The following is a 27,969-nucleotide window of genomic DNA, read 5'->3' on the forward strand; positions in this document are numbered from 1 at the left end:
GGTGGTTTGTCTTTGGAATCCCAAATGAACTATGCTCCTGTAATGCACTGCAATTTCTCTTCTTTTTATATCTATTTACATATATAATCATATATCACTGTATATATTATATATGTTTTACCTATGTGTGTGCAAATCAAGGCATATATATATGTATATACGCATATATACAGTACATGTTTCTTTTATATATCTCTCATGTACTTTCGTATATAAATGTTCACATGTATTTGTGTTAGATATACAGTATATATATGCGTGCTTGCCCTGTGTGTGCATTTGAAAGAGAGACAGAGAGACAGAGACTAAAGTCAGGTACAGTCAGAGACTATAGATTCCCTTTCTGCCTAACCAGTGCAGTCCGTCCCAGTCAAGTTAGGTCAGGGCACAGTTAATGATGGTTTCTGTGTTAAAGGTTCTCGTGGCTCAGACTCCAGTCCACATGGCTCACCCACCCCAGCCGGTGGTCACCAGGGAGGCAGCAGTGAGGAAATCTGGGTGCTGCGCAAGCCTGTAGCAGGTAACAAGCAGGGTCGCCCCTTCAGCCTTCACCTTTCTCTTCTCTCATAATTTCCCCTGCGTTGCCACCCTCCGGCGGGTACAGACCCCTGGCATGTAGGCGCATCGAAGGTCTCTCATCAGCTAGTAACAAAGTGACATCCATTGAGTTCAGAACACACATGCAGCACACAGATGTGTCTGTACTTGTGTGTACAAACAGCATATTCAGTGAAGACAGCGTGGGTTCGACTGTTCTGTTTCCATCAGTCACCTTGTCTTTGCTTGCCATTGTTATGTAGCTCACCTCTTCTCTGTCACCTGTGTCCTATCAGTGCATTGCAGTGGGGAAGTTCAGGTGTGGTGGGTTCAGGGTGGTGTGGGCAGACCGGGCTGACTGTCTTTGTATTTGGTGGGGGTTGTCGTTTTAGGTGGAGACCGCAGTAGTGTGGGCAGCTCAGGCAGCGTGGCCAGTGCCCGATCCTCTGGCAGTGGACAGAGCGCGGGCAGCAGCAGTATTCTCCATGCACAGGCAGAGGGAGCCAAGGTAAGCGATCTGACATGCAAAGTGTCTGTAGATGAATGTTTGAATCACAAACCTGTTTTAAAGGGATTGTAAACAAATAAAAAGTAATTATTCTCGCCCAGTGTTTTTTTTTTTAGATTTTCTGGTTACTATGTGGTCAAGCTTAGCCTGGGAAAACCCAGACAACTTCAGGCAAATTTAGATTTGCTCTGCAAGTAGTCTGTCAAAGAGGCCATTCAAGCCCATTTCTAATTCCGAGAAATCGCTGCACCAATCAGAAACATTGGGGCGAGCTTTACATGGTGATGACAGCGCAGCGACAGTGAAGCAGATTTTGTACATTACAAAGATGAATGCCGCCATGGAACATCACTTGTTCAAATCAGCTATCGCGTCTGTTTTAAGTGATTTAAACTTTTCCTTTTCGTTAAAACCCTAGCAAAGAACAACACTCAAAGCCTTCATGTCTAAAAAAAGATGTTATCAGAGTCTTACCGACTGGATCCGGCAAAAGTCTGATATCCCTACTAAAAAATCCAGCTAAAACCAGCATAAGCTGGTTTAGGCTGGTCCTCCCAGCCTGACAAAGCTGGTCATGCTGGTGGGCCAGCCGGTATTCCAGCATGACCAGCTACATCCAGCTAGACCAGCTTAAAATGTGACCAAAACACAGATAGACCAGCTTGCTACACCAGCAAAACCAGCTTCGTACACCAGCAAAACCAGCTAAAACCAAGCTGAGGACCAGCTAAAACCAGCTCACCAGCTTATGCTGGTCTTAGCTGGATTTTTCAGTAGGGATAGCTCTGCACACGTTATTTCCTTCATCGCTGTGATTGGTTTTCGGTCTATCCAATTGGACACGAAGGCATTTGAGAGATGTCCGTTGGTGACGCCCCTTTGGAAATGATTTGTCTATGAAGCTTTGCCAGACCATAACTCAGTTACTACTGAGAATGGTCTGGTTTTAACCAGGCTAGGTCAAGCTTCAAATACATATTTTTTTATTCTGAAAATTGTTTGGTGAAAAACAGCTAAATATGACTTTTTTAAGACTTGACCTGTGCCCTGACCGCCTCTGTTACCATCCACTCCCATAGAAACTTGTTGCTCCTTCTTGTAAAGCTTTAGAGGCGGTTTACATTTTGCATCTAAAACCGCGCGGAAAACTCAACCGTCTGTTGTTTCTTGTCACATGACCTGTGGTGCGCTTGCGAAATTCTTAAAAATTTAGATGTTTTTAACTCGATGCGGTGTGGATGCGCCTGGAAAAAACAGGGGCATTGTACCGCGCGCGTAGCTTCCATTTTGAGCACACATATCGCACACCTACATTTGAAATAACGAACTTGAGCGCCCAAAAGATGCAAAATGTGAATCGCCCCTTATGCTACGTACACACCAAACGCGGGGCATCGCGTTACTCACTCTAGATTACTCGCGCGATATAACTTCGTGTCATGCAAATTTTTCGCTCGAGTTGAATATTTATCTTTATTGAATATAGAAAACGCGTCTGCATTGACTTTGTATGTAATCTACTCGCGCAAATCATTAAACTTGCGTCTGGTGTAAACCCACTGTTATGCTATGTTCACACCAAATGCGGGGCATCCTGTTACTCGCTCTAGATTACTCGCGGGATTTAACTTCGTGTCAAACAAATTTTTGGCTCAAGTTGAATATTTTTGAGGCGTTTGAGGCAAATAACGCTTGTTTTCACAGCAAACACGCCGCCCATATCGCGTCATCCGCATCGTCCCACGCGAGGACGGGTCTGATCGCGTCTTTGCATTGACTTTGTATGTAATCTACTCGCGCATATCGTTGAACTCGCATCTGGTGTGAACCCACGGTTGTACTTCAAAGCCAAACATGAATACTTGACTGGCTTGTATTTATGTGTTGTTTGTATTTGTCTGATCTGACGAGCTATGTTTATCCTCTAGCTTCTGGCCACAGTTTTGTCGCAGTCTGCCAAAGCTAAAGAACACCTGCTGGAGCAGACCAAGTCTCTGGATCAAGTTCCAGCTTCTACCACCAAGGGTTAGTGGGAATTCCATTAAACCTGTCTAAAGGGAAAATTGCAAACCTTTTTGCCTTATTGTCTTCCTTTTCAAAATCATTCCTTCACAAATTTTAGACTTGGCTACATTTTCTATGCCAGATGGTTGCACTAATAGCTGTGGGTGGGGGCATCGCAGAGATCTGATTGGCTAAGAGGGCCTGTTGTCTGGAAGGATTGGTTGCAAAGTGGCAATCCTCCAATGTGTATAAATGATCTCATGGTTCCTCTAGGACCTTCGTCACGTAGTCAGAGTTTGTCAAGCTGTCCCCTTCACGAGCAGCCGTATGGAGAGGCGGTGTCCCAGAGGAAAGGGGAGGCGCAGTCCGAGGGCAAGGTAGGGAGCCTCCAAACTCAGATCGCATCACACCGAATCAACAAGCACACACGCGCTCTCACTCACGCATTACCACACGCATATATGCACGTCCAGGATGTTTCCCCAGCACTTTCTCTCACAGCTGGCCTCGTCGGTCTTACGAGCGCTGGGTTGTAGACAGGACACGGTGAGTGGGTTTCTCCACAGGTTGTCTTGCACTCTGTCCTCATCACCAGGCTGCTGTGTTTGATACAGCTGTTTGATATTGATTCATTTTGACCATTTCAAATCATTCATTCATTATTTTTCGCTGCATTTTTAAAGTCCATTTTACTTTATTTGCAGTAATTTTCACATTTAGTTTCTTTTCAGAGAGTACCCAAGAATGTAGATGTATGGTTTGAGTTGAAAGCGTATTTTAGGTGAAGCACTAAAGGATTTGAGGGGTTTATGTGTTGGCATTTTGACAGCATCAGACAATATTTTATTGAAAAGAGGTAACAATGAATCAATAAAATTGGACACTTAAAGTATTAATTGTTTGTTCATTTATCACCCTAAAATTTAAATTTGTAAATGGCTGTTTTTAGCATAAACACGATCTGATGTGAATCTATTTACATAGATTATTAACATGCTTATCGAGTTCCTATGTTTAGTCACATAACAGAAATGTAAGTGCCATATTTTTCCCAGCAGGGCTTTATAGCTGCTGAGTAGAGCTGTTTCATGCTGGACTTCGGTTTTAAGGACCATCTGTTCAAAAAAAGCCCTGTTTTCTTTACTGCCCACCTCCTTTTTTCTCTCCTACACAGAATTACAATACATAATCCCACCTGCAGGAAAATAAAGGCTTTCTAGTAATATAGAAATCAAGCGTTTGTTATTTCTGTTAGCTTACAGTCATAATGATAAAAAAGAAGCCATGATTTACCTAAAACAATATGCAAGAAATTGCAGCCACTATTTTTTTTCCAAATGAACATAATCATTCCTACTGGGTCCGAAGTGGGAGCCCATTTGTAGCATCGATACAAACAATAATAATAATTCTAATGATTACGTTCTTAAATCATAACTAGGCTAGAGGAGTTGTGGCAGGTTTGAATTTGCTTAACAATCTTAGTTTGCTGGCCTGGCCTCAATATCCCTCAGCCACGAGACCCAAACAGTGATAGACTGCCACCTATCTTTTCTTCTAGAGCTCAGAAGCTGTTATCCAATGGCTGAGTGAATTTCAGCTGCAGGTCTACGCTTCAAACTTCATCAGCGCTGGCTATGACATTCCTACCATTAGCCGAATGACCCCAGAGGTAAGAGTTGTCCCCCGTTCAACCCCCTAAAGCCACCGTAAATGATTCACGTCACACTGTCTACCCTAAACTAAACTAACCCACGCAAACCAGAGAAAAGAACTGGTTTGGAGATGTGTAAACCAGTCAACAAACTCTAGTTGAGCTTTGTAGTGGCTTGGAATGAGAAGTAATGTCACTTAAGGCATTATGGGAGTTTGTTTTTTGCTAATGGCTTCCATGGTTGTCACACGTTAGGACCATGGGGTGTTCTGCGTGGTATGCTATTAATGTGTTTGTTTGTGGTAATTTATTTTTTAAGAGGGAAAAGAAAATAAGGGGTTACATAATATGTTCATAGTAACAGAAATGTGGTAACTGTGATTGGTGTACCTGTGAGCATAGCTATGCGCACGTGAATCAAAAACATTAAAAGCAAAATGACCAATAATACTATATAACACACTTCATGAGTTGTACATATTGTCATTGAAGCATGGACATTTTGATGGAAGCACTGAGGATTTGGAGCAATATTAGATAGTTATGATTAAGGGTACTCTGAAAAGGCTTCTTTTCTCATTTGCTGCTATTTTTGGTATTTATTATTTTGCTTTTCCCATTTTTGTTTATTTTTACATTTTGCATCAGCTTATATCATCTTGAAACTTTCCTTTGATGTGTTTTATTGTTTTGCATTGTTGTGTTAATATCCAATAATGTAAAATATTTTACTGTCTATATAATGTTCTTATTGAAAATACATAATATATGCCAGTATAATGTGTGTAATCGACTATTGATCTGATGGTTAGTGGGGGTACTGTATGTATTTTTAGGACTTAACGGCCATTGGGGTGACTAAACCTGGGCATCGAAAGAAGATAACGTCTGAGATAAACAAACTTGCTGTCAATGAGTGGTTGCCTGACAAAAAACCGGTGAGTACGCAAGCGCACAAACATTTACATTCATTGAGGTGTATTTACTGTATATGTGTATTAATGAGGTGTATAAATAAATATTTGTATTTATTTAATAGTTGTATGTAATTTACAGGCAAACCTTGGAGAGTGGTTAGCCATGATTGGACTGAGCCAATACCACCAAGTACTGGTCCAAAATGGATATGAGAACATTGACTTTATCACTGAAATCACATGGGAGGACTTGCAGGAAATTGGCATTACCAAACTTGGTAAGATAAAGCAGTGGACTGGGATGCACTTTAACTCTTTCCACAGCAGAGTTTTTTTGCCAGCCAGCGCCAGCATTTTTCAAGATTTTCACAAAAGTTTAATGCATTTCAGAAAATGTTCTTCTTTAAATATATAAACATATGAAATATATAACCAAATGAAAGAACAGATCCTCTGCTTTAAAAAAAAAGTTTTACCCTACCTTGATTGGTTATCTTCTTATCACCTTTAAAAATTTGAGTAGGTTTCTTCAAAAACACCAAATTTTGAGCAAAAAGCTGAGATAATTCCATTTTTGTGAAGGACTTTTGATAGAGATCAGATTCAGAGCGAAACTCAAAACATAAACAGAGTTCTTACTCTTTCACATGAGGCATTGCTTCTGGGTTGTATAAGTAGCGGAATAATAGCGGTATTGCAGATTGCCAGAAATACTCGTCATTGGCAGGGAAGCGTTTTCTCTTAATTGACAAATTAACTTGTCAATGGTGGGGAAAGAGTTAAAGACATTGCATTTACAGTATAGGGATTTTAAACTACAAACTAAAAAAAATTTAACTTTTTCTTTGTCCCAAACCTTGCTTAGGACACCAAAAGAAGCTTATGCTAGCAGTAAAAAAACTAGCAGAGATCCAAAAGGCCTCGAATGGTCGTAACACATTGCGCAAAAAACCACCAGCAGCTCAGGAGGTGATGACCATTGAGAGCCCACCTCATGACAGTGGAGAGTGCATGTCTCCTAAAATGAGCACTTTCCAGGACAGTGAACTGAGTGGAGAGTTACAAGCTGCCCTTACTCGCCCTGCTGATTTGCAGGATGGCCCAGATGTGAGACCTAACAGCATCTTGAGTGCACAGCAGCGAGCCCGCAGCCTGCATGAGAGCAGCGTGAACAAAAGCAAAGACTCTGAGGAAGTTAGCGGGCCACCAAGAAAAGAGGCACGAACTATGCATCAGAGCAGCCAAGGGGGTCAGAGAAGTGTCTCGTTAGCACAGCCAAAACCCCGCCAGTCTTATCCACAAGGTGCAGGACCACCCTATACTCCACCACAAACCCCAACTAAAACGAAACCTCCCAACTCACAGACTGTTGGCACCTCACAGGGTAAACAAAAACCTGGTCCTCAGATGCTCCAGCAGACAGAAAAGACAGTGTCATCTCGTTCTCACCCACAAACCCCCAATCAGAGGTCCCATCCCCACCAAACTGCCCAGCCTGTAGAAACCGTAGAGGCTACACCCCCAGGACCTGTCTCAGTGCCACTTCTGTGCCTCCCACCAGAAGGCGATGAAATATCTGATGAGCATGGCCTGCCTAAAAAGCGTGCACATAGCCTGAATCGCTGTGCTGTGTCTGATGGTGAACAGGAGCGTGATGATTTAAACGTACCAAATTCAGGAGGAAAGTATGCCACAGTGCAGCACCGGGTGGGACGCAGCAACTCCATGAAAGGGCAGGCAGACAAGAATGTCAATCGAAGCCAGTCCTTTGCACTCAGACAGAAGAAAAAAGGCCCACCTCCACCTCCCCCTAAACGCTCTAGTTCAGCCATCTCAAGCTCTAGCAGTAATCTGACAGAAGTGCCCAAGGAGACAAGCAGCGGCCCTTTACTGGAGGTCCCCTACCAACCACAAAGGCGTGCCAGTGACCTTGGTGGCACTGTGGACACAGGCAGTGCAGGTAGTGTGAAGAGCATAGCGGCCATGTTGGAAATGTCCTCCATTGGTGGGGGTGCCAAGGGCTTGGCTTTGCAGAAATCACCTTTTCACTATCTGCAGGTAAGATATATTTCAGCTCGTTAACTTTGGCCAATCTCTTGTGTGTTAGCTAAACTTAATTAGTTAAACATAACATGCTTCTCCACAGGTGGGTGCTGCAGGAGGAAAGCAGCGTGATGCTATTGGGCTGGATGGGGAAGTAGTGAACCGTCGCAGAACCATTAGTGGGCCTGTCACTGACTTGGTAGCAGCTGCTAAGCGAGCACCACAGCCTGGGCCAGAGCCAGTTCAGGACAGACAGCTTAATGACACCCAGCCAAGCTCCAGTGGGAGCTCAGCAGAGAACCTTCCATTTGCTGAGGATGGAAACCTCACCATCAAACAAAGACCCAGGCAGGGCAAGGATGAGGCTGAGGAGGGTGCAGACATGCAGTATGCTTCACCCCAGGAACAGGTTGCCCTTGTGGATTCTACAGCCTTACTGAAAAGGGAAGTCCAGAGCACCAAGCAGCAACCCAATGGCACAAAGTTTCACCTTATAGAGTCAAACACTGTTAAGCGCCGACCCAAGAGCAAAGACAAAGAAGGAGAGGAACTTCAGGATGGGCAGATGCCCGTACCATATGAGAATGGGACTGGTACCATTAAAAGGCGGCCTGTGTCAGAGGTGACAGTTTCAGAGCAGCCCAGGCCACAGGAACATCCTGAGAACTCGCCCCGTCGGGATAGTGCAGACCTAGATGGCAATGTCACTGAGACTACCCCTCGTAAGACCGTCAAACCTCCAGTATCTCCCAAGCCTGTTCTGGCCCAGCACATGAAGAAGCAAGGTCCACCGGCTGCCATCACCAAGAAAGTCCCACTTCCTGGACCAACTGGGGCACCTGGCAGTCCAGGTACTACACAGTGCGGTCCATTCACTTGCCCTGTCTTTACACAATTATGTGAGTATCCAAAAGAAACTTGTAGCGTTTTGACCATGTCGGAAAGTCCGCTCAGTCAGTCTCTCTTCCCATCTCTCTCCCTGTCTCTTTTCTCTCAATGTACAGTTGAAGGAAAGAAAGTTCCTCCTCCGGTTTCACCGAAACCTACACCACCTCCTACAGCTCCCAAACCATCCAAAAATGTCCTGCAGTCTTTAAATACAACACCTAACCCCACTCCCACACCCTCTCCAGCCAAGCCGACAGTCACCAGAATGCCCAGCACAGCTTCTTCCCAACTCAACAATTCTGTCAAGCCTACAACCCCACCAGCCCAGAGCCCTCACACACCCCAGACTGCACATACCCCGCAGACACCTCAGACACCCCCAACCCCACAGACGCCCCAAACTCCCCAGACACCAGGTCCTACAACCCCAATCCCCACACCTCCGCCTGTAAAGCCCCCTCGCTCTTCAATTAGTGGGGTGTCCATGGACAGTACAACTGGATCAGGATTTGTGGCAGGGGTATTGACAGTGGATGCAGTGCACCAGAAGATAGAGGAGACCAATGCCTCTCTGGCTGCAGCTCTGCAGGCAGTGGAGGAGAAGATCAAGGAGGATGGGCAGAAAGAGTAAGTGTCTTGTGCTTAAGTTAAACTAATTAGCAAGTTTTTTTCGGGAGGCTTTTCTAGCTTACCAAACTATCAAACCAAATGGTTAAGAATGGGGTCACCAACTCTGTTCCTGGAGATCTACCCTCCTGCATACTTTAATGCCCACCCTGCTTCAACCCACCTGTATCTAATTTGTATGTGGCCATGAAAAGCTTGATTAGCAGGATCAGATGTGTTTGTTGGGGTTGGAGGTGAACGCTGTAGTACAGTGGATCTCCAGGAAAAAGGTTGGTGGCCACTGGTCTAGAAACAAGTGACAGACCTACATACCTGGGAAAACTTCTGAAATTAGAAATAAAATCTACAAAAACCTATCCTTTTCCTAGTTTCACCCCTGGGGGTGCTTTGAGCAATGCAACATTCACATGCTGTATGTGTACCACTGGTATGCCTGGACCTAAAACTGCTTTTTGCTATATTTTATGTTATTCCTATATTTTGTGTTTATGATCCACAGCTCAATGGCTGAAAACAAGAGCACAGTGAGCATACTAGATGACATCGGCAGTATGTTCGATGACCTGGCTGATCAGCTGGATGCCATGCTGGAGTGAAGAGCACAGCCTGTGTCTCTGTGACACAACCTCAGGACCCCGGGAGAGCACAAGGGCACAATGACCAACCACAAACCCTCTTATTCCCTTCCTGCTTCTCATCCTATGCTTCTCTTATCCCTTATTTTTCCAGCTCCTTCCCCTTTGTCGTGAAACCTCCATCTCTCCTTCCTCCCCAAGATGGTTTGCACACACACTCGCTGATGTACCTCAGGACTGGGCAGAAGACCATCCAGGACTTTAGACATCCAAGACAGAGCAGTGGGTGGAGAGGCATAGGTTGGGTTTTAATACACAAACCTCAACTGTCTGTTCTTTTCTATTCAGAGTCCTTGGAATATCTCAGTCTACCATGAGCAATGACTAGAAAAATATATGAAAACAATAATAACTGTATATGAAAAAAATAGTATGGTATGTGTACATTGTAAGCATGAGGAAAGTTTGTATCTATAAAGTAAAATAATCTCATAGTGAGAGTCATGCATTAGTACAGGTCTATAAATATATATGTATAAATATGAATATAAATATTTTATGTTTTTATTTCATGTTAAATGGTACATACAGTGTTAAAACATTAAGAAATCTATAAACTTTGATGACAGATATGTGGATTTTTCTAAAATTATAGTGGAGTTTAAAAAAATATTAAGGCTGGCATAAACATCCCGTATGTTTGGCTGTGCTCTGTTGGAGAGTGTTGTATGTGGGCTGTGTTGAATGTAGTGACTGAAGCGGCTGTTTGAACCCCTGCTCTATGCTTGCTCTCTGGGCTCCCGCTCTTTGCTGCTGTGACCCGTTTCCATCTTCCCTGCCTGTGTGAACTCGTACATTCCTGCCCCTGCACAGTCGATCCCCTTTCCCTCTCTCTTTCTGCAGTCATCATGTGCAGTGTCCCGTGTGCCTTAATGTTAGAGGTGACCTCAGTGCTGCTAACACATGCAAGTGAACAGACGTCAAGCCGAGACGGGCTATGTGTCCATGTGAGAGGCGTTGACTCAAGCCAGTGGGATGGGCCTGTGTGCTCTGATTTGGCAAGTAGGACTTCATCTTTGGACACCTTTATGTCTCACCCACCTGGAGCAGGGTAGTACTCGGTGTAGGCTTTTGTAGGCTGGATGACTGGACTCATAGTTACAGGTTAGCACAAAAGGAACGGTCTTCAGTTGAGGTCCAATAATAATCGAGGGCTTTAAGAAGGTGGGACATTACAGGAAGCACAAAACAAAAGTGTGAAAATGTGTGAATGTGGCATAGGTGAGTCATATTACACAAGCAAAAGTGCTGTTGTACTGAATCTTATCATGGTTGTGAGACCCCAGATAGAGGACGACTCCAAGTGGGATCTGCACCGGATCCTTGCCGAAGTCGGCAGCTTCGGTGCGGGTCCCACTTGGAGTCGTCTGCTGCCTTGGACTACAGGTGATCACAGCTGAGCTGATTTTCTGTACAGCAGTGCAAGGGACATGTCATATTGTTTTTATACAACAGTTCTGTAAAAAAATCGAATTTACATATTAGAGTCAAGAATCACCACTTGGCCAATCAAATTAGAGCAGTGGTTCTCAACGTTGTTGCTGGGGGCCCGCTGCTCTGCACATTTTGTAGGTCTCCCTTATTTATCACACCTGATTCAAATCATCAGCTCATTAGTAGAGATCTCCATGAACTGAACTGAGTCTGTCAAATGGGAGAGAGATACAAAATGTGCAGAGCAGTGGGCCTCCAGGAACAGAGTTGAGAAGCACTGAATTAGAGGATGGGAACTGTTATATAAAGCAACAATATAAAGAAACATGCATGTAAGATCTTGTGGACTGAGAGTGTTGCAGTGAACTAACAAGGATTGTTTGCCATGACGAAGGCTGGGTGCTCAACATTACCATCTACCCATGAGATCTTCGCTTAAGGGTTTGTGTTGGACGGCTGTAGTTCTACTGGAAGCCTGCATGCAGTCTAATGTCAGCACATTGCTGTTAATGGGTGTGAATGTACCATGGTGTGCCTGCTTTGTATTGCATTCCCCCAATATCGTCTAGACTAACAGTTTCTTAATGACCAAAGCAAGAGTCTGAGTCCAAGATGCAATGAAGCTTGGGTATGTTATCCATCATAAAAGTATTTAGGTTTTCACATAGAATCACATTACTGCAGATGGCCATTTTGTAGACTCAACAATGCTTATTTTAGTTAAAAGTGCATTGGTGTTTGTATAGGCATTTAACATGCATTATTTGTAGTGACTCGGCACAGCTTGCTGTTATGACAGCCCAAGTCTCTGAATGTCATTATCTCATTGCCAGCAAAATCACAGTCTGTCATTACTCTGTTAAACATCTTTAATGTTGCCATGACAATCTGCTTGCTTATTATTTGAATTGTCACATTATCCAAAAGATAAAACGAAAAAGGGAACATTTTTAAGGAAAACGACTGTCTTGGGTCCCACGATGCATTTACACGCAGAAGCTACATGTGCTTAATCCCTTCCCAGGTTATTGAGAAAGAATATTTGTAATATTTAAGTTATGAAGAGAGATTATTATAGATGTTTTCGAGTATTTAATGATGAGGCATCAATGGGGCTTGTTGATGAAACTGCAAATATTTGAGATAAGAGTTTAAAGTGTCTTCTGGGTTCAAAGTGTTTTAAATGAATTGTAAATGGTCATTTTTAGGAATCCAGTTTTCTTTTTTTAAGAGCTTTTTGTGATAAGTTTTTTGACTGCCATGTCTTCAGATGAAATAAGTTGTATATTATGCCGTTTTTTTAAACATGTATGTGCCTTGCGTTAATTCTTTTTATTTTGTCCTGAAGTCTTTGGTGCGTAGATGATATGTCGCTCAGCTTTGTCCACCAGATGTTCACAATTATCTTTCTTTTGTTGTGGTCTGTCATAGCTATAGCTTTTATAAAAGCTTTATCATGCCCACTGCTTCAAAGGACTAGTATTAATTCAGTTGTTAAAACCCTTCTTCTTGTGTAAATATAGGTGGACGTTTGTTAATGTGGAACTTCATGCCTTTTTACATTTTATTTTTCTCATTCCATGCATTTTCTCGAAAAAACATTTGCTTGTTTTTCTTTAGTCTTTTTTAATACCCAAAGGAGGGGGGGGGGCAATGAAAAATAATGACGTTCTGAAAACACTGAAGTCAAACTTATTATTGGTGCAAGATGTTATTTAATAATGAAAGCTGTTTTCGATTCCATCCTATTTACAGAGACATTTAAAAAAAAAATCTGCACTGCTCAATGTGTGCAGGCTGTATATTGTGTTGATGTTGTATGATACCTGCTGTGACTGGCATTGAGAACAGTGGTGTGCTTGCAGTGACTGCATCAACAGCCACCTGCTCTAAATAAACATTATATATATAAACACTCTCATATCTGTCCAATTACTGAACACCATAGTGTTTAATTACTTCACATAAACCATACTTTCAAAAAGCTGTTACAGAAGGCCAAAAATTCTTCACAAACGTAACTCAAAAATGCATTAAGGACACTAGAGGGAGTCAACGGCACATTACGGGATGATTTCCCGGACAGGGCTTATCCTATTCCCAGACTAAAATGCATGTTTGAGGGCATCTTGCCCTGATATATATCTTAACATATACCAGTCCCATTGTTTTATCACACCAGTAATGGTATGTTTATAAAAACTACTTAAATGTCCTAATATAATTAAAGGACAAGTTCGGTATTTTACACCCAAAGCCCTGCTTTCAGATTGCCAACGATGAAATAGAACGTTTTTTTTCTTAAAGTTATATTTTGGGCCATTTTTTGCCTTTATTAGATAGACAGTGATTAAGGAGACGACAGGAAAGTATAGGGTGGAGAGAGGGGTATGGGATTGGCAAAGGAACTTGAGCCGGGATTCGAACTCGGGGCGCCAGAAGTGCATCTGCACCATGTGTCGGAGCACCGTCCACTACACCATCGGCTCCGACAAATAGAATGGTTTTGACTGAAATTTCGACACATGCAGCTGCCCCGAGAATCCTCGGGTGCCTGCGTTTCACCTTCCACCTCCACAATGGGTTTAAAGGTGCACTGGAACAATCCCTTCCAAAATGCACCAAACTTTAGTTTACAAAGACGTGAAACTCACCGAGTGGTCAGGGGTGTTCACTGATATGCTCACACAAAAACAGCTCCAAAGATGCCCTCCAACAGGTGTTTTAGCATTCGTTGTAAACGTGTGGACATATTTTTCCAAACGCCTCACACCCGTACATTCTTCGTTGAGAGCATGAATAATAGACACTCCAGCCAAGTTGGTGGCGATAATCCACCTTTGCCAATTGCAAGAATACAAACAAGGTGCGGAGTAATACCGTACCTCACAGCACATCTTACACAAGTCAATGGAGTTGGACAAAAACTACGATAAAACCTGTTGGAATGCGTCTTTTGCAGCGATTTTTGTGTGAGCACACCAGTGAACACCCCCGACCACTCCGCGAGCCCCACGTCCCTGCAAAGTTTAATGCATTTTAGGAAGGATTGCTCCAGTGCACCCATCCCACTGCAGAGATAGGAGGCGAAGCAACAAACACCCGAAAATTCTCGGGGCACCACCACATGTCGAAATTTCAGTCAAAACCGTTCTATTTCATCATAAACAATCTGAAAACAGGGCTCCAAGTGCAAAATACCGAACTTGTCCCTTAAGGCCTAGTCTTGGATTAATCTAAACCCGGTCTGGAAAACTCCCCCTGTGAGTGTTAAAGATAGCAAATGAATATAAAAGCCTTGCTGGTTCACCCAATACAAGCACTAAAATGTATACTGCTTTAATCGTCAAATCTGGCTAATAACTTTGTTTATACAAGTAACTGTTTTTATACAAGTACAGGAAGGGGTGCATCCAGATTATACACAAAGCTCTTGTCTTTTGTTCAGTACTTCCAATGTTGTCCTAAATGTGAGGAGCTCTGCCTGCATCCACCACCAAAAGACATCACTGATATCCAAAATAGCAGCCATTTATGGACAACCTTTTAACATACAATGCAGTGTTTTTTCAACGCCACATTTTATCTCTCCTCAGAAGTTAATGTGTTTTGAATAATTGCTTTGTATTGGACTTATCAACCTGCTGTTACTCATTTAAATATGATTTAATATAGCAACTACCTTTCATTACATTGTGAAAAGTAGCATGGTTTTCATGGCAAACGTGGAAATGCATGATGAACATGTGCCTTTGGCAAAGAAACACTGCATTATTTAAGGTTTGATATATATATATGGTAATTACACCGCCATACAAAGGTTTCCACACACAAGCATTTATAAAATATCTGAGCAGTTGTGGATGCTCAGTTGGCACTGTCAAATTCTGAGATAAAAACCTGGAACAATGCTCTGCTGTAGGTTGATTTAATGTAGGTCTTCATTTTGCCCTGGGATGATGCTTCTCACATGAGCTGAGCGATCGCTCTCTTTTTGAGTCTGGTGTACATGCATCTCCATTGGCATCAGACTGAAGTTTAGGCACTCAGTCATGAGACTGTGGCTCACTAAAATCAGAGTTCAAAAAGGCCTTCAACTGATTTCAGCTTCATTGGTAGACCTTCGTACAGTATATACTGAATAACACTTTAAGAATGACATTATGTATATAAAAACTGTTTTCATGTTTATATGAAACATGTTGGCTGCACTCCATCATTCATGGTTATGTTTACTTGTGAGGGTGTCCGGTGTGAGCTTTGAAGTCAAGGTACATGTAGGACACGCATAGTCCCTGTCGTCCACTTTGCTGTGTGGTCAAAATTCACCGAGCAGATGGCCGACTCCAAACAATGGGAGAGAAGGGTAGAAAATAACGAAACGTTTCTGGTTCACGAGTCAAAATTTCTGACGTTTAATGTTACCTTCACTTAGCTGTCACAGGTTTAGCATGTCCACACCTAAGGAAAGCAAACACAACATTATTAGAGGAAAGACATACTGAAAATTGACAGTTCAAGAGGGTCAAAAAGAGCCTCTGACCTTTACTGTGCTGTCTACAGCTCCAGAGAAGAGTCTTCCTCTGGACACGGCGAGTGCCGTCACACTGCCCTGGTGCCGCAGAAGAGTCTGGGTGCAGATCATGTTGTCCATGCTCCACACCTGCACAGATACGACAATTAATGCTACGTTTGCAAAAGCTCCCCATTTCACAGTCCACATGCAAGCTGAGCCGTATCCCACACCCTGAGCGATCGATCGTAGGAGGCGCTGAAGACTTTGGTCTGATCCGGAGTGGAGATGACCGCCAGTGCATATACTGTACCCACATGGCCTGTCAGTGTCCGCACTTGCTCTTTAGACTCAATGTCCCAAACCTAGTTCACAGGAACAGAATCAGACCAACATTTTGTGTGTTACTATTGACTACGACTGTTGAAACTGTATGTAAAAGTCTGTAAGGCACATTTAATACCACATACATGAATAAGGTTCTCATAGGTGCCACAAACTATATGGTGGTTGGTGACTGCAATGGAGTACACGCTGCCTCCAGAAGTCTGAAGCACATGGACGCACTCCAGAGAGCGGATGTCCCAGATCTAAGTGGGAAAAACACACAATTGTACACAATGGTTTTCATAAACCTTGCAATTTAAAGGCACACTCCACTTTTTTAAAAATATGCCAATCTTCCAGCTCCCCTAGAGTTAAACTTTTGATTTTTACCGTTTTGGAATCCATTCAGCCGATCTCCGGGTCTGGCGCCAGCACCCCCAGCATAGCCCAGCACAATCCACTAAATCTGACCAGACCACCAGCACTGCGCAAAAGAAATAACCAAAGAGTTTCAATATTTTATGACTATACTCTCATTCTGGCGTAATAATCAAGGATATTACGCAGTGCCTGAAATAGTTTCCCTGGTAACTTTCAGTAGCAGGGGACTACTCTCGGGCACTGCGCACTATCATTGCACCTCCTGCAGCCATGTTACGGCAGCAAATTCCTTGATTATTACGCCATAATGAGAGCATAGTTCCTAGCCATATCTGCCTAGAAAATCACAACTTTTAATTTTCCGTCTGTAATTTTAGTACATGATGTAACTACAGAAGAGTCAAGTTTTAAATAGAATAAATATTGAAACTTTTTGGCTACTTCCTCAGCACGACGCCAATGGTCTAATCAGATTCAATGGATTATGCTAAGCTATGCTAAAAGTGGTACCGCCAGACCCGGAGATCGGCTGAATGGATTCCAAAACGTAAATAATCACATGTTTAACTCCATGGGAGCCGGAAAATGAGCACACTCCCAAAAAAAGTGGAGTGTCCCTTTAATCACACTGTAATGCATGTACACTGCTCGACCTCTCCAGTGGTCAGATGTTTCATTCAAAGTCTTCTTTTATCAATTAATAATGTGAATAATTATAGACTGCATACAACATGGACATGTTGAGGTCCATGAGGTCACCCGTTGGTTTCTGAAAAGCATTTTTGAAACACAAAGTGGGCAAACTCAGCCTTCACCATCTTGGCAGCGCATCACTCCTGGATAACCAAAAATGGGCAGAGGAAAAATGTGGGTGGGGCTGAGGTGAAACCATGCCTGCCTAGCTTAACGTTAGTGACATCAGCACCAATCTACCTGTCACACAAGTGTCCACGCCCCTAATAATGCAGAACTTTAAGGCTTAATACAATAGAGACAGAGCGCAACGCGTCATAACTTGAAAACCACGCCGACCGGGGGGGTGGGGGGTTAAAACAATCTATCCGTCTCCATTGACTTTGTATTGCGAGAGGCTTCCTCCTTCTCATTTCTGGCTTATAACAAAAAACAGAATAATGCCTAAAAGCTGCTGTGTGACAAGATGTACAGCTAACAAGCCAAAAAACCCAGAAATAAGTTTTTAAAAGCTGTCGACCCCAAAAAAAATGAGCGTTTAAAGACACAAAAGTGGAAACAGGCAACTTTTCATAGTACTCCTATTAGTAGACCTGCGCCCACTAGAGGAAAACGTAGTCGGCGATCCACTTTTTTCTCCTTAAAGACTGGGTTTTACGGCTCGACAGCTTATAAAAACTTATTTCTGGGTTTTTTGGCTTGTTAGCTGTACATATTGTCACACTGCAGTTTTTTGTTATAAGCCAGAAATGACAAGGAGGTGGCCTCTCGCAATACAAAGTCAATGGAGTCGGTTAGATTGTTTCCCCCCCCGGTGGGCGTGGTTTTCAAATTAGCATAACTGCGATCTGTCTCTATTCAAATGGATGCACCCCCATCAGTTAAATACACCAAAACTACTTTTTGTACCAGGCTGTAAAAAAATTTTCTGCTGTAAATCTTAACATGAGGGGTCTATAGGATTGACTCCTTTTTGGAGCATGTCTCCGGCAGCCAGTCGATGTATTGCAGTTTAAGTCATTTCTTGGATTCATGAGAGAATAAACTACAGCTACACCCCCTCCTAATCCAGCTCTGGAATGCACAGCACAGAAAACAAGAAGTGAAATACTGTTTGGCTGACCCTGCTTTTTTACCCTCCGCCTTCTTTCCTCCTCTCCATATTCATACTTTCTCTCTCTGAGAGCACGTAAGCATTGAGAACAGGGCTGTAGTTTGCCTGCTGCTTGCTGGAGTCCCTGGAGTCTTAATTAAACAACTTGACATGACAAGCAGCTTGCTTTTAACAAACACTTTCTGCTCTCTTCATCATTTACGCTGAAACAATGGAAAAACTAGTTGCAACTTGTCATCAGTTCCTGTTAAGGGAGAGTGTTGATTCTGAAAAAGAGGCAATGCTAAATATTTGTATGATGTAAGATATCTGTCGTGTCCACCCCTTTCTAACCTTTATAGTTTGATAGGATCCACTATACAGATGATTCTGAGAAGCGACCAGAGCTCGAACCCAATGATTCAATCCAGTCAGTTCTTTCTTAAGCTTCAGCTCCGTGCCAACAATATCCCACACCTACATAGAGAGAGTGAGAGAGATGGGGAGAGGGTAAGATCATTGTAAGAAAATGCAGAATTTGGTAAACTGGAAAGTCCCTGAGAGATGAGATCATTCTACTGTTAAGCTTTCACCCGCACGTCACCATGGCGACACGAGCACAGCATGCTCTCTTCAGACGAGTGGATCTTATTCTACCACACTCATGCATCAGCTACCCGAGTCAGAGTCCAAACTAATCACACTGATCACGACACTTCAAGAAAACCTCACATCAGGAAATAGGGCAGAATCATGCTCAATATTAGCTGCTTGATTGGACTCAATGCACATCACTTCTCGACGGACGGCCACACCTTAATGGCTTTAAGGGAGCCGCTGAAGAGCATGTTGTGCGAGGACACAAGAGTGCACACCGGGTTGTCGTGCGCTCGGATGGTGTTCACTTTCTGCAGGGTCTGGATGTCCCAAACCTGTGGGAGAGCGAGCCCATTGCCTCATAAGACCTTGCTGTGTAGTTAAGTTCTTTGAACAAATGCAGTTGGATAATACTTACAATGATCGTGCAGTCGGCCGAGCCGCTGTATAGTTTGTTCCTGCAGCACAAAAGAGGGAACAATGAGTTTTGGAAATGTTCCCGTGAGTAACCTCTTAAAGTCGACACAGCAGTCACAACCATCATAAACTATGATTCAATTATGTGTCAAGATTCTGAGTAAAAAAGGATATTTAATGAAAGATTTACTGATAGAGCAGGGAGGGACAGATGACAAATGCTATTCTGTCAGTGTTCTAGGTACTTTTTATTAACATTTTAATTTGTATATTTTAAATTTGCAGTTAGGTTAATGTGCATTACACCTTGCTTAATAACAAGATGTATTGTAGAGTTAAATTTTTATGCATTTTATACACAATGTCCATAACCCTTGTTATATTGGCTTCGGGTTAACAATTTACACACCCACAGTAGATGATACTAGCCTAGGCTGCGTGGGCTGGGAAATTATTTTAAAGATGGAGCTTACTAGGCTATTCCATCTGGACAAAAAAAATGAAAACGGCTTCTTTAAAGGATTAGTCCATTTTGTTAAAAAAAATACAGATAATTTACTCATCACCATGTCATCCAAAATGTTGATATATTTCTTTGTTCAGTCGAGAAGAAATTATGTTTTTTGAGGAAAACATTCCAGGATTTTTCTCATTTTAATGGACTTTAATGGACCCCAACACTTAACAGTTTTAATGCAGTTTAAATTCTTTAATGCAGTTTAAAGGGTCTTATCTAGCGAAACGACTGTCATTTTTGGCAAGAAAAATAAAAAATATGCACTTTTAAACCACAACTTCTCGTCTTCCTCCGGTACTGTGATGGGCCAGCACGACCTCACGTAATACGTCATCCGTAATAGACGTGATGACGTATTACGTGAGGTCGTGCTGGCCCAAACTGTGCCCCAGTGTTTACATATGTGGAGAAAGAGGACCGTTCTGGCGTTGTTGTATGTGGAATGATACTAATTAATGTCTTTGTGTCAGTTTATTGCTTAAAATGGTCCGCAAATGTGCGTTTCATATATGTAACACGTGACCTTTCAACGTCATTACGTGCTGATGCGTCACACAGCCGGAGGAAGAAGAGCAGTTGTGGTTTAAAAGTGCATATTTTTTATTTTTCTTTACAAAAATGACAACGTTTCGCTTCATTAGACCCTTGTGCCTCATTTGAGATCGTTTAGAGTCCTTTGAAACTGCAATTTGAAACTGCATTAAAACTGTCAAGTATTGCGGTCCATAAAAGTCCATTAAAATGAGAAAAATCCTGGAATGTTTTCCTCAAAAAACATAATTTCTTCTCGAATGAACAAAGAAAGAAAGAAAGAAAGAAACAGTTTGGATGACATGGTGTTAAGTAAATTATCTGGATTTTTTTTAAAGAAAATAGACTAATCCTTTAAATGTCTAATGATGCATCATGCTCAATAATATGACGAAAAGTAACCAGTATCCTTTCCAAGAATGCTTACCCCTGAATGCACAACGCCAACACAATGCCGTCATGGCCCTCAAGGGTCTTCTGGCACTTGTATGTGGTGCACGTGTCCCAGACCTGTGTTGAGCAAAGAGGCCATGAAGATAAATTAAACATAAAAAACACAATTAAAGAACGAAGAGTCGATGTCATCCAGATTTACCTTGATGGACTTATCTGAGGATCCACTAAAGAGAAGATCACCAGTAGAATACACACAGAGACACCATACTGGACCCTGGTGGCCCACAAAGGTACCCTTGCATTTGAAGATCTGCTGAGGGTCATATGCTGCAAAACACAGTGATGAAATCAGATGATGTCTAAATTTACATCATGCATAAAATCAAGGAACATAAACCAGGAAGAGACACTCACATCCTAGTATACCCATATTGAGTCTGGCATTGATGTGGGACAGTTCATCCTGCAAATATAGTGATTGGTTAGAAAGCTCTCAAAATTAATCATAAATATGTGAAAAAGCACAGCAAAAATAGACCAACATTCAGCATAGAAGCATCTCTTCTGAACTCCATCAAATCTTCACTGAGCTTGCTCTGATTCTCATCCAGCACATCTGACGCATTACCAAAAGAAATGAAAGGTTACGCTTGTTTTGGCTTAGAAACTGAAACATGTAAGAGTCAGCTTAGTTCGCTCACCAAACTTGAGCTCCAAGTTTTTCTCCAGCTGGTCTAGTTTCTCAGAGAGTTTGCCCAGCATAGAGCGCAAGAACGAAATGTCCTGATCCTTCTGCGCCAGCGTCACCTGCATCTCATGGAAACGGTCATCCGTCTGCTGCAGAAACTCCTTCAGCCCCTCGAACTTACACACCTCCAGATGAGTCTCATATGTGTCCTGATTACCAATGAAGGTGCAACTGAGGAAAATAAATTCATGGTTGCTTTTATTTAGGGATTGGTCTGGAAATAGTTTTACCTACTAAGCCCTCTTAAACAGAGAGGGTCAGGTGAACCTTCTAATAGGATAATCTGTGGGAGTGATGGAAAGGATTTTCCATACCCATATTTGGAATGAGGGCACTTAATGTGTTCACACTCTTTCAGATGGGCCTCCAGGTTCATGGTGAGCAATGGAGGGCAGTTGGGATTGTTGGGGCAGCGCACAGGTCTGTAGTCACAGCTTACTTCATGCTCTCTGCCACAAACAAACCACACACAAAGGAAGTCATCGTGTATGAAATACAAAACAAATCCAAAAAGTTGCAAGAAGATCATAATTTGAAAAAGCATAAAACGGTTTTCTCACTTCCTGGTGCTGAGCTTGATGGTGAAAGGACATCCAAGTGGGTCGACCTCAAAGGCACCGAGCTTGCCGGAGGCAGCAGGCCGACAGCCGTACTTGCAGTGAATGAAGAGCTCACCGATTTGTTCAGCCACTGCTATGTTATTCACGACCACTGTGAGCTTGGAATTATCCACCGGGCATTTCTCTGCAGTAACATAGATTGACACAGATTAAACAAAGACATTACTCAATGTCCAAAGGCATGAACAGAAAACTAGAGCCCTATTTGGATGGTCATTTTTTCTTGAAAGGTATTTGCATCATTTACAGAGGGTAGTGAATCCAAAATGTCTGTATTTTTCCATAACCATTCACTTAAAAATTCCCGGTAGAATGACCTAGGTTGTGTGCACTGTAAAAAATGATTATTTGCCTTAGTAGATTTAACTAAATAAAATGAATAAACTATATTACAGATGAGTTGTTTTTTAACCAATATTCGAGTTAAAATAAAAATGTGATTAATTTGAGTAATTCTAAATGAACACATTATTGAGTAAATTCAACTTAAAGGGATTATAGGCGTGTCGTTATACAACCCCAAAACAGAAAAAGTTGGGACACAGTAGAAATTGTGAGTAAAGAAGGAATGGAATAATTTACAAATCTCATAAACTTATATTTTATTCACAGTAGAATATAGTTTGCACATAGCGTTTATCACTACCTCTGTATCAATTTTTGTCCAAACATCTGTAGCGTCAGCCGATGCGCTCCGCTGAGCTTCATTTAAGTAGCATTTAAGCATATATGCGGACGTGCGCATTGCGAATGTGCCGCCACAAACTTCAAGTCTGGAAAAAACTGTTAAGGTGTTCCTGATTTTCATCGCAAAAAAGGGAGTTTGGGAACCAGCAGCAAAGCACATTTGACAACATGTTTTGCTTGAGACAGCCCAAGCTAGGGGGTGTACTGTGTATGGCACAGTGTCCCTTATAAGGTTAAATACAGATTAAATTATTTTTATGAAAATAAAAATAACTCATCTTTTATGTTTTAGAATATAGTATTAATATATCTTTTATTAATGTATTAGGCCCACCTGTAATATTTGCAAAATATCCCCCTAAATATATAATGTTGGCATACTCTGGCCTACACCATTGCAAATCAGCTGTTCCAAAAGTAGAAACTACTAGACCAGACTATGTGCAAGGTGTGAGAATAGTTGTCTAATTTTAATGTGTGAACAGACTAAAAAAAAGTGTACTCACAATTCATAATTAGTTGTCTATTCCTGTAGACGGTTTCATCGGATGCACGTGCGCTGACGCAATGCACGTCTGGATCAGAACTTTACTTCCGGTTTCCTTTTTTTAATGGTCTGACTAGTTGCTAAACTGATCTCTTGAACAAATGCCTCGTCAAAAGTAACGTTTTATCGCTGAGAAGGCATGCAAATATAATTTTAAAGAGAACCTCATTAAAAACAATTACACGCCAAAAAAAGGTGTGTAATAAAAGAGTATGAAAGCAGGAATTGAAAGAGGAACCAGGCTTTCTTGCTATATAAAGCAACACTGAACACCAACTATTGACTTTTACTAGATTTTTTTCTCCATTGTTATTCATAACCAAACCTACATCCTTGAAATATAATTAAAACCAAACCAAACAACTTCGAGATAAATTACACTGCAAAATTTGATTTTGAACAATGAACTACACATCTTATGAAGCACATCTAATAAAATATTCATGTCAACAACAACAACAGTGCATTGTAGTAAGTGTTTTTTAGTATACATTTATTGTTGTTCACTTCAATATGTAAGGAGGCTGGTTTGATGATGTAAATTGCAATGCATCATGAAAGTGGCTGGTCGAAATTAAGCTCTTTTGCCACTGTTCCAAATCAACTCTAATGGCAGAAATTAGCATTGGGAAACGTCAGACAAATGTTTAGTTGAAAATGTTCATCCTTACCTGAGGTCAAGGCACATCGCCTGCAAAAAGTGTGCTAAGGAGAAAAACAAGATTAAAAAAGTGAGAATTTTACATTTTCATCCACTCAGCTATTTCACATCTAATTTATCCCTCAACAGAGGTGTTCAACAGCACTAGTAGGAAGTGGGTCAGTGAGGCGAGCTGTTCACGACCCAAGCTGACAGGAAATCAATGCACCGCCTGCAACCAAATCATGATAGACAGCCCTATCCTGATGGGGAGGGGACAGAGGGCAACTAAATGACTCACGCCACAGGTGGTGATGACGGGGTCCTTGAACACGCTACAGCACAGCTGGCAACAAAGCTTGACTGAGGGCTGTTCTGCAAACACCTGTGGCTCCTGGTCAGGACAATGAAGAAAGCGACAGAGAGAGAAATTAATGTTTATAGTCTGATATGTCTGTCACCTCACTGTACTGCATAAACATACGAATAGGAAACAGAAGATTTGCTGACACTCACTGTGTCTTCCTCTTCCTCGTGGAGGGAGAAGGTGGAGCGCAGTGACATGTTGGACTCGGAGTGCAGGGAGCGAATAGAGATGGCAGAGTCCGAGCGGCGTGGGGTACTGATAGGTGGCTGCAGAAAACAGAGATTTAAACTCAGTTAGAATAGTATTAAAATGAATCATAATAGAGCAGTCGACCCTAAAATCTTGTTTTTGTGCCATGCTGCATCTCTGCAATGAGTAATTAGAAATACAAAATGATAGAAATACAAAACAGTATCCTGTGTCACTTGCTCATGCCCAGTCATTGCTAAAACTAAAGATGCAGGTCTTTGATTTCAATCTCTCAATATGTAAATGTGATTGGCTGTTTTTAAGAATGGTGCTGTGATTACCATGCCATCATCATCATCACGAGGGGAGTAGGTCAAAGTGCTGGAAGATGATGGGGTCCTGCGGTGCTGTTTGTAATTAGTATCTGCTGAAATGGAAGAGCACAGTTATAAACAACTGACTGAATCTTATTGTTAGGCAGATAGTCTTATGCATTTATCTCCATCTAATGCTCATTCTGTTTATTTTAAATAGCAATGCATACTTTTATAAAGGTCTGAGGTGAAACAATCACATCAGACGAAATCCATTTGATTTTATATTTGTCCTTTTTTTTTAAATAATTAGCAATTTTATTACACAAAGGTCCGCTTAAAGCACATTCCACTTTTTTTTGAAAATATGCTCATTTTTAGCTCCCCAGAGTTAAACATTTGAATCTTATCATTTTGGAATCCATTCAGCTGTTCTCCCGGTCTGGTGCTAGCATTTTAGCATAGCTTAGCACAATCCATTGAATCTGATTAGACCATTAGCATCGCGCTAAAAAAAATAACCAAAGAGTAAATATTTTTCCTATTTAACACTTGACTCTTCTGTAGTAACATGGTGTACTAAGACCGACGGAAATTAAAAGTTGTGATCGCAGCTTTTAATTTTCTGTTGGTCTTAGTACACGATATAACTACAGAGAAGTCAAGTTTTAAATAAGAAAAATATCAAAACTTTTTGGTAATTTTTAGCGCGATGCTAATGGTCTAATCTGATTCGGTGGATTGTGCTGAGCTATGCTGGGGGTGCTAGCGCCAGACCCGGAGATCAGCTGAATGGATTCCAAAACAGTAAGAATCAAATGTTTAACTCTAGGGGAGCTGGAAAATTAGCATATTTTCACAAACAGTGGAATGTCCCTTTACATGGCTATGTAAATAATGTTTCTCATGGCTATTTAATGATGCATTAACTTTATTCATAATATTTTGACCAAATATAAGTAATAAACAATCCTGACCTTTTGCTACTTGAGGGACTGCTGGAAATGAGGCTCCAAAGCCAGTTTCCATTGTGGTCTACATTAAAAAAAATTAAATTAAGCATTTAATATAAAATATAATTCATTAATGTAAGTAGGCATTATGCACCTACCTGTTTGCCAATGTCAGGTGATAGTTCAGGTACAGTGATGGTGGCCACAGATTCTCCAGAGAATCGATCAAAGTGTTGCTTTACTACAGCTCATAATACAGCAAAGCCCTGTAGAGAAAATCTGCTGCAGCCTACAGATTAAAGAAAAACAAACAATCTATCACATCTAAAACAAAATCTTAAAAACATGAATAATTACACATATCAATAATCACCTTCTATTTTAAGGAATGGTGCTTCTGATCGGTTTGGTTATAAACATTGCTTATCTTCCTTTGTGTTCAACAGAACAAAAAAAAGTATAAAGGTTTGTAACATGAGAGTGAGTAAATGATGACAAATTATTCATTTTTGGGTGAACTATCCCTTTGAGTCATTGTTGGTGGTTTACTACATGAAATCATCCTACGAATCATCCAACATAATTTAAAGAACATTCTGTGACAATATGCAAGGGTGCAAAAAACTTTTTGTTACATAGTTACCTAATTTTTATTGCAACATAGGGGATTTCTCCGTGCATCATGGGTAAGATAGTTATTACAAACATGTTTTCACGGACAGTGCCACATATATGATGCAATAATACTTTAAGTTTGTAAAATCAATTTAAAATAGAAAAAATAAACTGAAAACTATATATCCAACAATGCAATTAATGTAGCTACGGCATATTGCGACGTGCTCATTTTGAATTGCGCAACTTTAACACACGCTTAGGAAAAAGTGAAGTGAATGCCAATGATCATTATGGACTGTGTGCAGTTTTAACACAATATCTGATGCATACTGAAATCAAAGCTCTTTCCTTATTAAAGGTGCTTTAAAATAACTTTATTATCAAATGTATGTTGATTAAACTGCCTGTGTAAAATGGGTGATCAGTTTTGATTTAAATATCCAAAAACATTTCCAAACACGTCAGAACATGTCAAACACGTCTGCGTGTCAGAAGAATAAGCAAATATATGGTGGAGTCTGTAATATTAGCAGCATTATGCTATCTATATATAACAACTCATACAACGTTAAAGTGTTATATCAAATGCGTTTGGTTTCTGTCTCAAAAACTAGTGAGCTTGCCGAATTCTCCGACGCGTCAAGATGGGCAGCCTAACCTAACGTTACTTTGTTTTGAGACACAGCCAAGATTTTGTTAGCTGGTGGTTGCGAAAACCGTAGACACTGTACTGTCGGCATCCGATTACTCAGAAATAAAACAGATAACAGAATTTGTACTATTTACTTTTACTTTCATATAGCACGACAAAACCTGTTTAAAGTCAAGCAATGAGATACGTTTGATTATATACTCGCATGCCTGAAGTGAGCTGACTAGCACTGTGTGGCTAGCTGTCGAAGTTAGATTTTCGAGCAGCTTTGAGAAAACATCCGATTTAGCTTTACAAAACGTAACAGTTGGGATAAACCTTTAGCTTAGCTAGTACAAAATATCAGGATATACGATATATTATGCAAATCTATTAATCAAACACAGTATATTCTCACCATTGATGCTAAATCAAAGTCTGCAGATGATCCAGTTTTCATCTCTCTCACACGCCCTTAAACAAAACGCAGGGGGTTCTGGGAAATGTAGTACGGAACCGCGTCATTTTCGGGAATTGACCGAAATTCCGGTCAGATTATTGAATATTCATAAGCGATAAGTATGACTGGTTGATGCCTTTTGTTGAATCTTGTTAGAGAATTTTTTTAACTCAGTTTCAGCTGAAAACGTTAAACCCTGACGAGCATGACACGTGTCTTGTATGTATTTGATTATTCAATAAATAAAACATTGAAAACATAATTATTATAATTGTAGTTTGTATAATTCGCTTTTGTTTATTATTACTCTACTCTATATTCTTCTAGGCCTACAATTCATGTTACTACATTTCTATACCTACCGTGTTAAGTTAATTAATTAAACAGAAGGAGGCGCTGCTTGCTCAGCATAATTCTATAACGTTACAAAAACTCAAACATATCAATAAAATCTGGCAGTATATATGGATACATCAGGTACTA

The 27,969-nt window shown here is 41.3% G+C and overlaps 2 protein-coding genes across 23 annotated transcripts in view; one reads left to right on the plus strand and one right to left on the minus strand.

The window, feature by feature from the left end:
- caskin1 (CASK interacting protein 1) overlaps positions 1 to 13,162 on the plus strand; it is a 91,697-nt gene extending 78,535 nt beyond the window's left edge. For 4 of the 13 annotated variants that reach the window (XM_073857166.1, XM_073857168.1, XM_073857174.1 and 1 more), the window contains 10 exons: positions 416 to 520; positions 930 to 1,045; positions 2,974 to 3,070; positions 3,323 to 3,426; positions 4,611 to 4,721; positions 5,540 to 5,641; positions 5,760 to 5,898; positions 6,486 to 7,678; positions 7,767 to 9,178; positions 9,678 to 13,162. In XM_073857166.1, coding sequence (XP_073713267.1) covers positions 416 to 520; positions 930 to 1,045; positions 2,974 to 3,070; positions 3,323 to 3,426; positions 4,611 to 4,721; positions 5,540 to 5,641; positions 5,760 to 5,898; positions 6,486 to 7,678; positions 7,767 to 9,178; positions 9,678 to 9,774 — 3,476 coding nt within the window. In that variant the 3' untranslated portion in view covers positions 9,775 to 13,162. The remainder of the gene's footprint in view (positions 1 to 415; positions 521 to 929; positions 1,046 to 2,973; positions 3,071 to 3,322; positions 3,427 to 4,610; positions 4,722 to 5,539; positions 5,642 to 5,759; positions 5,899 to 6,485; positions 7,679 to 7,766; positions 9,179 to 9,677) is intronic. The other 9 variants (XM_073857169.1, XM_073857171.1, XM_073857175.1 and 6 more) reach the window with 5 other exon arrangements.
- A 397-nt stretch (positions 13,163 to 13,559) lies between these two features.
- traf7 (TNF receptor-associated factor 7) lies at positions 13,560 to 27,601 on the minus strand. 10 transcript variants are annotated; one of them, XR_008640616.2, is made up of 23 exons: positions 27,445 to 27,601; positions 25,936 to 26,066; positions 25,802 to 25,859; positions 24,852 to 24,937; positions 24,471 to 24,587; positions 24,256 to 24,348; positions 23,986 to 24,019; positions 22,021 to 22,204; positions 21,775 to 21,909; positions 21,414 to 21,631; positions 21,255 to 21,328; positions 21,127 to 21,175; positions 20,912 to 21,039; positions 20,744 to 20,826; positions 19,270 to 19,309; positions 19,070 to 19,186; positions 18,609 to 18,731; positions 16,231 to 16,350; positions 15,994 to 16,125; positions 15,791 to 15,910; positions 15,673 to 15,708; positions 15,484 to 15,557; positions 13,560 to 15,315 (listed from the first exon to the last, which is right to left on the minus strand). XR_008640616.2 is itself a non-coding variant. In XM_055193073.2 (22 exons), exons 3-21 carry the CDS (start codon positions 25,851 to 25,853, stop codon positions 15,694 to 15,696), a joined length of 1,920 nt encoding a protein of 639 aa, XP_055049048.1. In that variant the 5' UTR covers positions 25,854 to 25,859; positions 25,936 to 26,066; positions 27,445 to 27,601; the 3' UTR covers positions 13,560 to 15,315; positions 15,673 to 15,693. The 10 variants fall into 10 exon arrangements, 8 of the variants coding, with proteins under 8 accessions (XP_055049048.1, XP_055049032.1, XP_055049036.1 ...); XR_008640612.2 differs by having other exon boundaries at positions 15,484 to 15,708; XM_055193073.2 differs by lacking the exon at positions 15,484 to 15,557.
- Between the last annotated feature and the right edge of the window lie 368 nt (positions 27,602 to 27,969).

The sequence above is a fragment of the Misgurnus anguillicaudatus genome, chromosome 19, assembly GCF_027580225.2.
Source record: "Misgurnus anguillicaudatus chromosome 19, ASM2758022v2, whole genome shotgun sequence".
Lineage (NCBI taxonomy): Eukaryota > Metazoa > Chordata > Actinopteri > Cypriniformes > Cobitidae > Misgurnus > Misgurnus anguillicaudatus.

Bases quoted from the DNA above. Each gene is read 5' to 3' on its own strand.
- traf7 (XM_055193073.2), bottom strand. From the start codon at position 25,853: ATGGAAACTGGCTTTGGAGCCTCATTTCCAGCAGTCCCTCAAGTAGCA. The intron at 24,020-24,255 runs GTGAGTCATTTA...TTTTCTCCTTAG, and splicing joins CCGTCATCACCACCTGTGGC to CACACTTTTTGCAGGCGATG. The intron at 21,329-21,413 runs GTGAGCGAACTA...GTAATGCGTCAG, and splicing joins AAACTTGGAGCTCAAGTTTG to ATGTGCTGGATGAGAATCAG.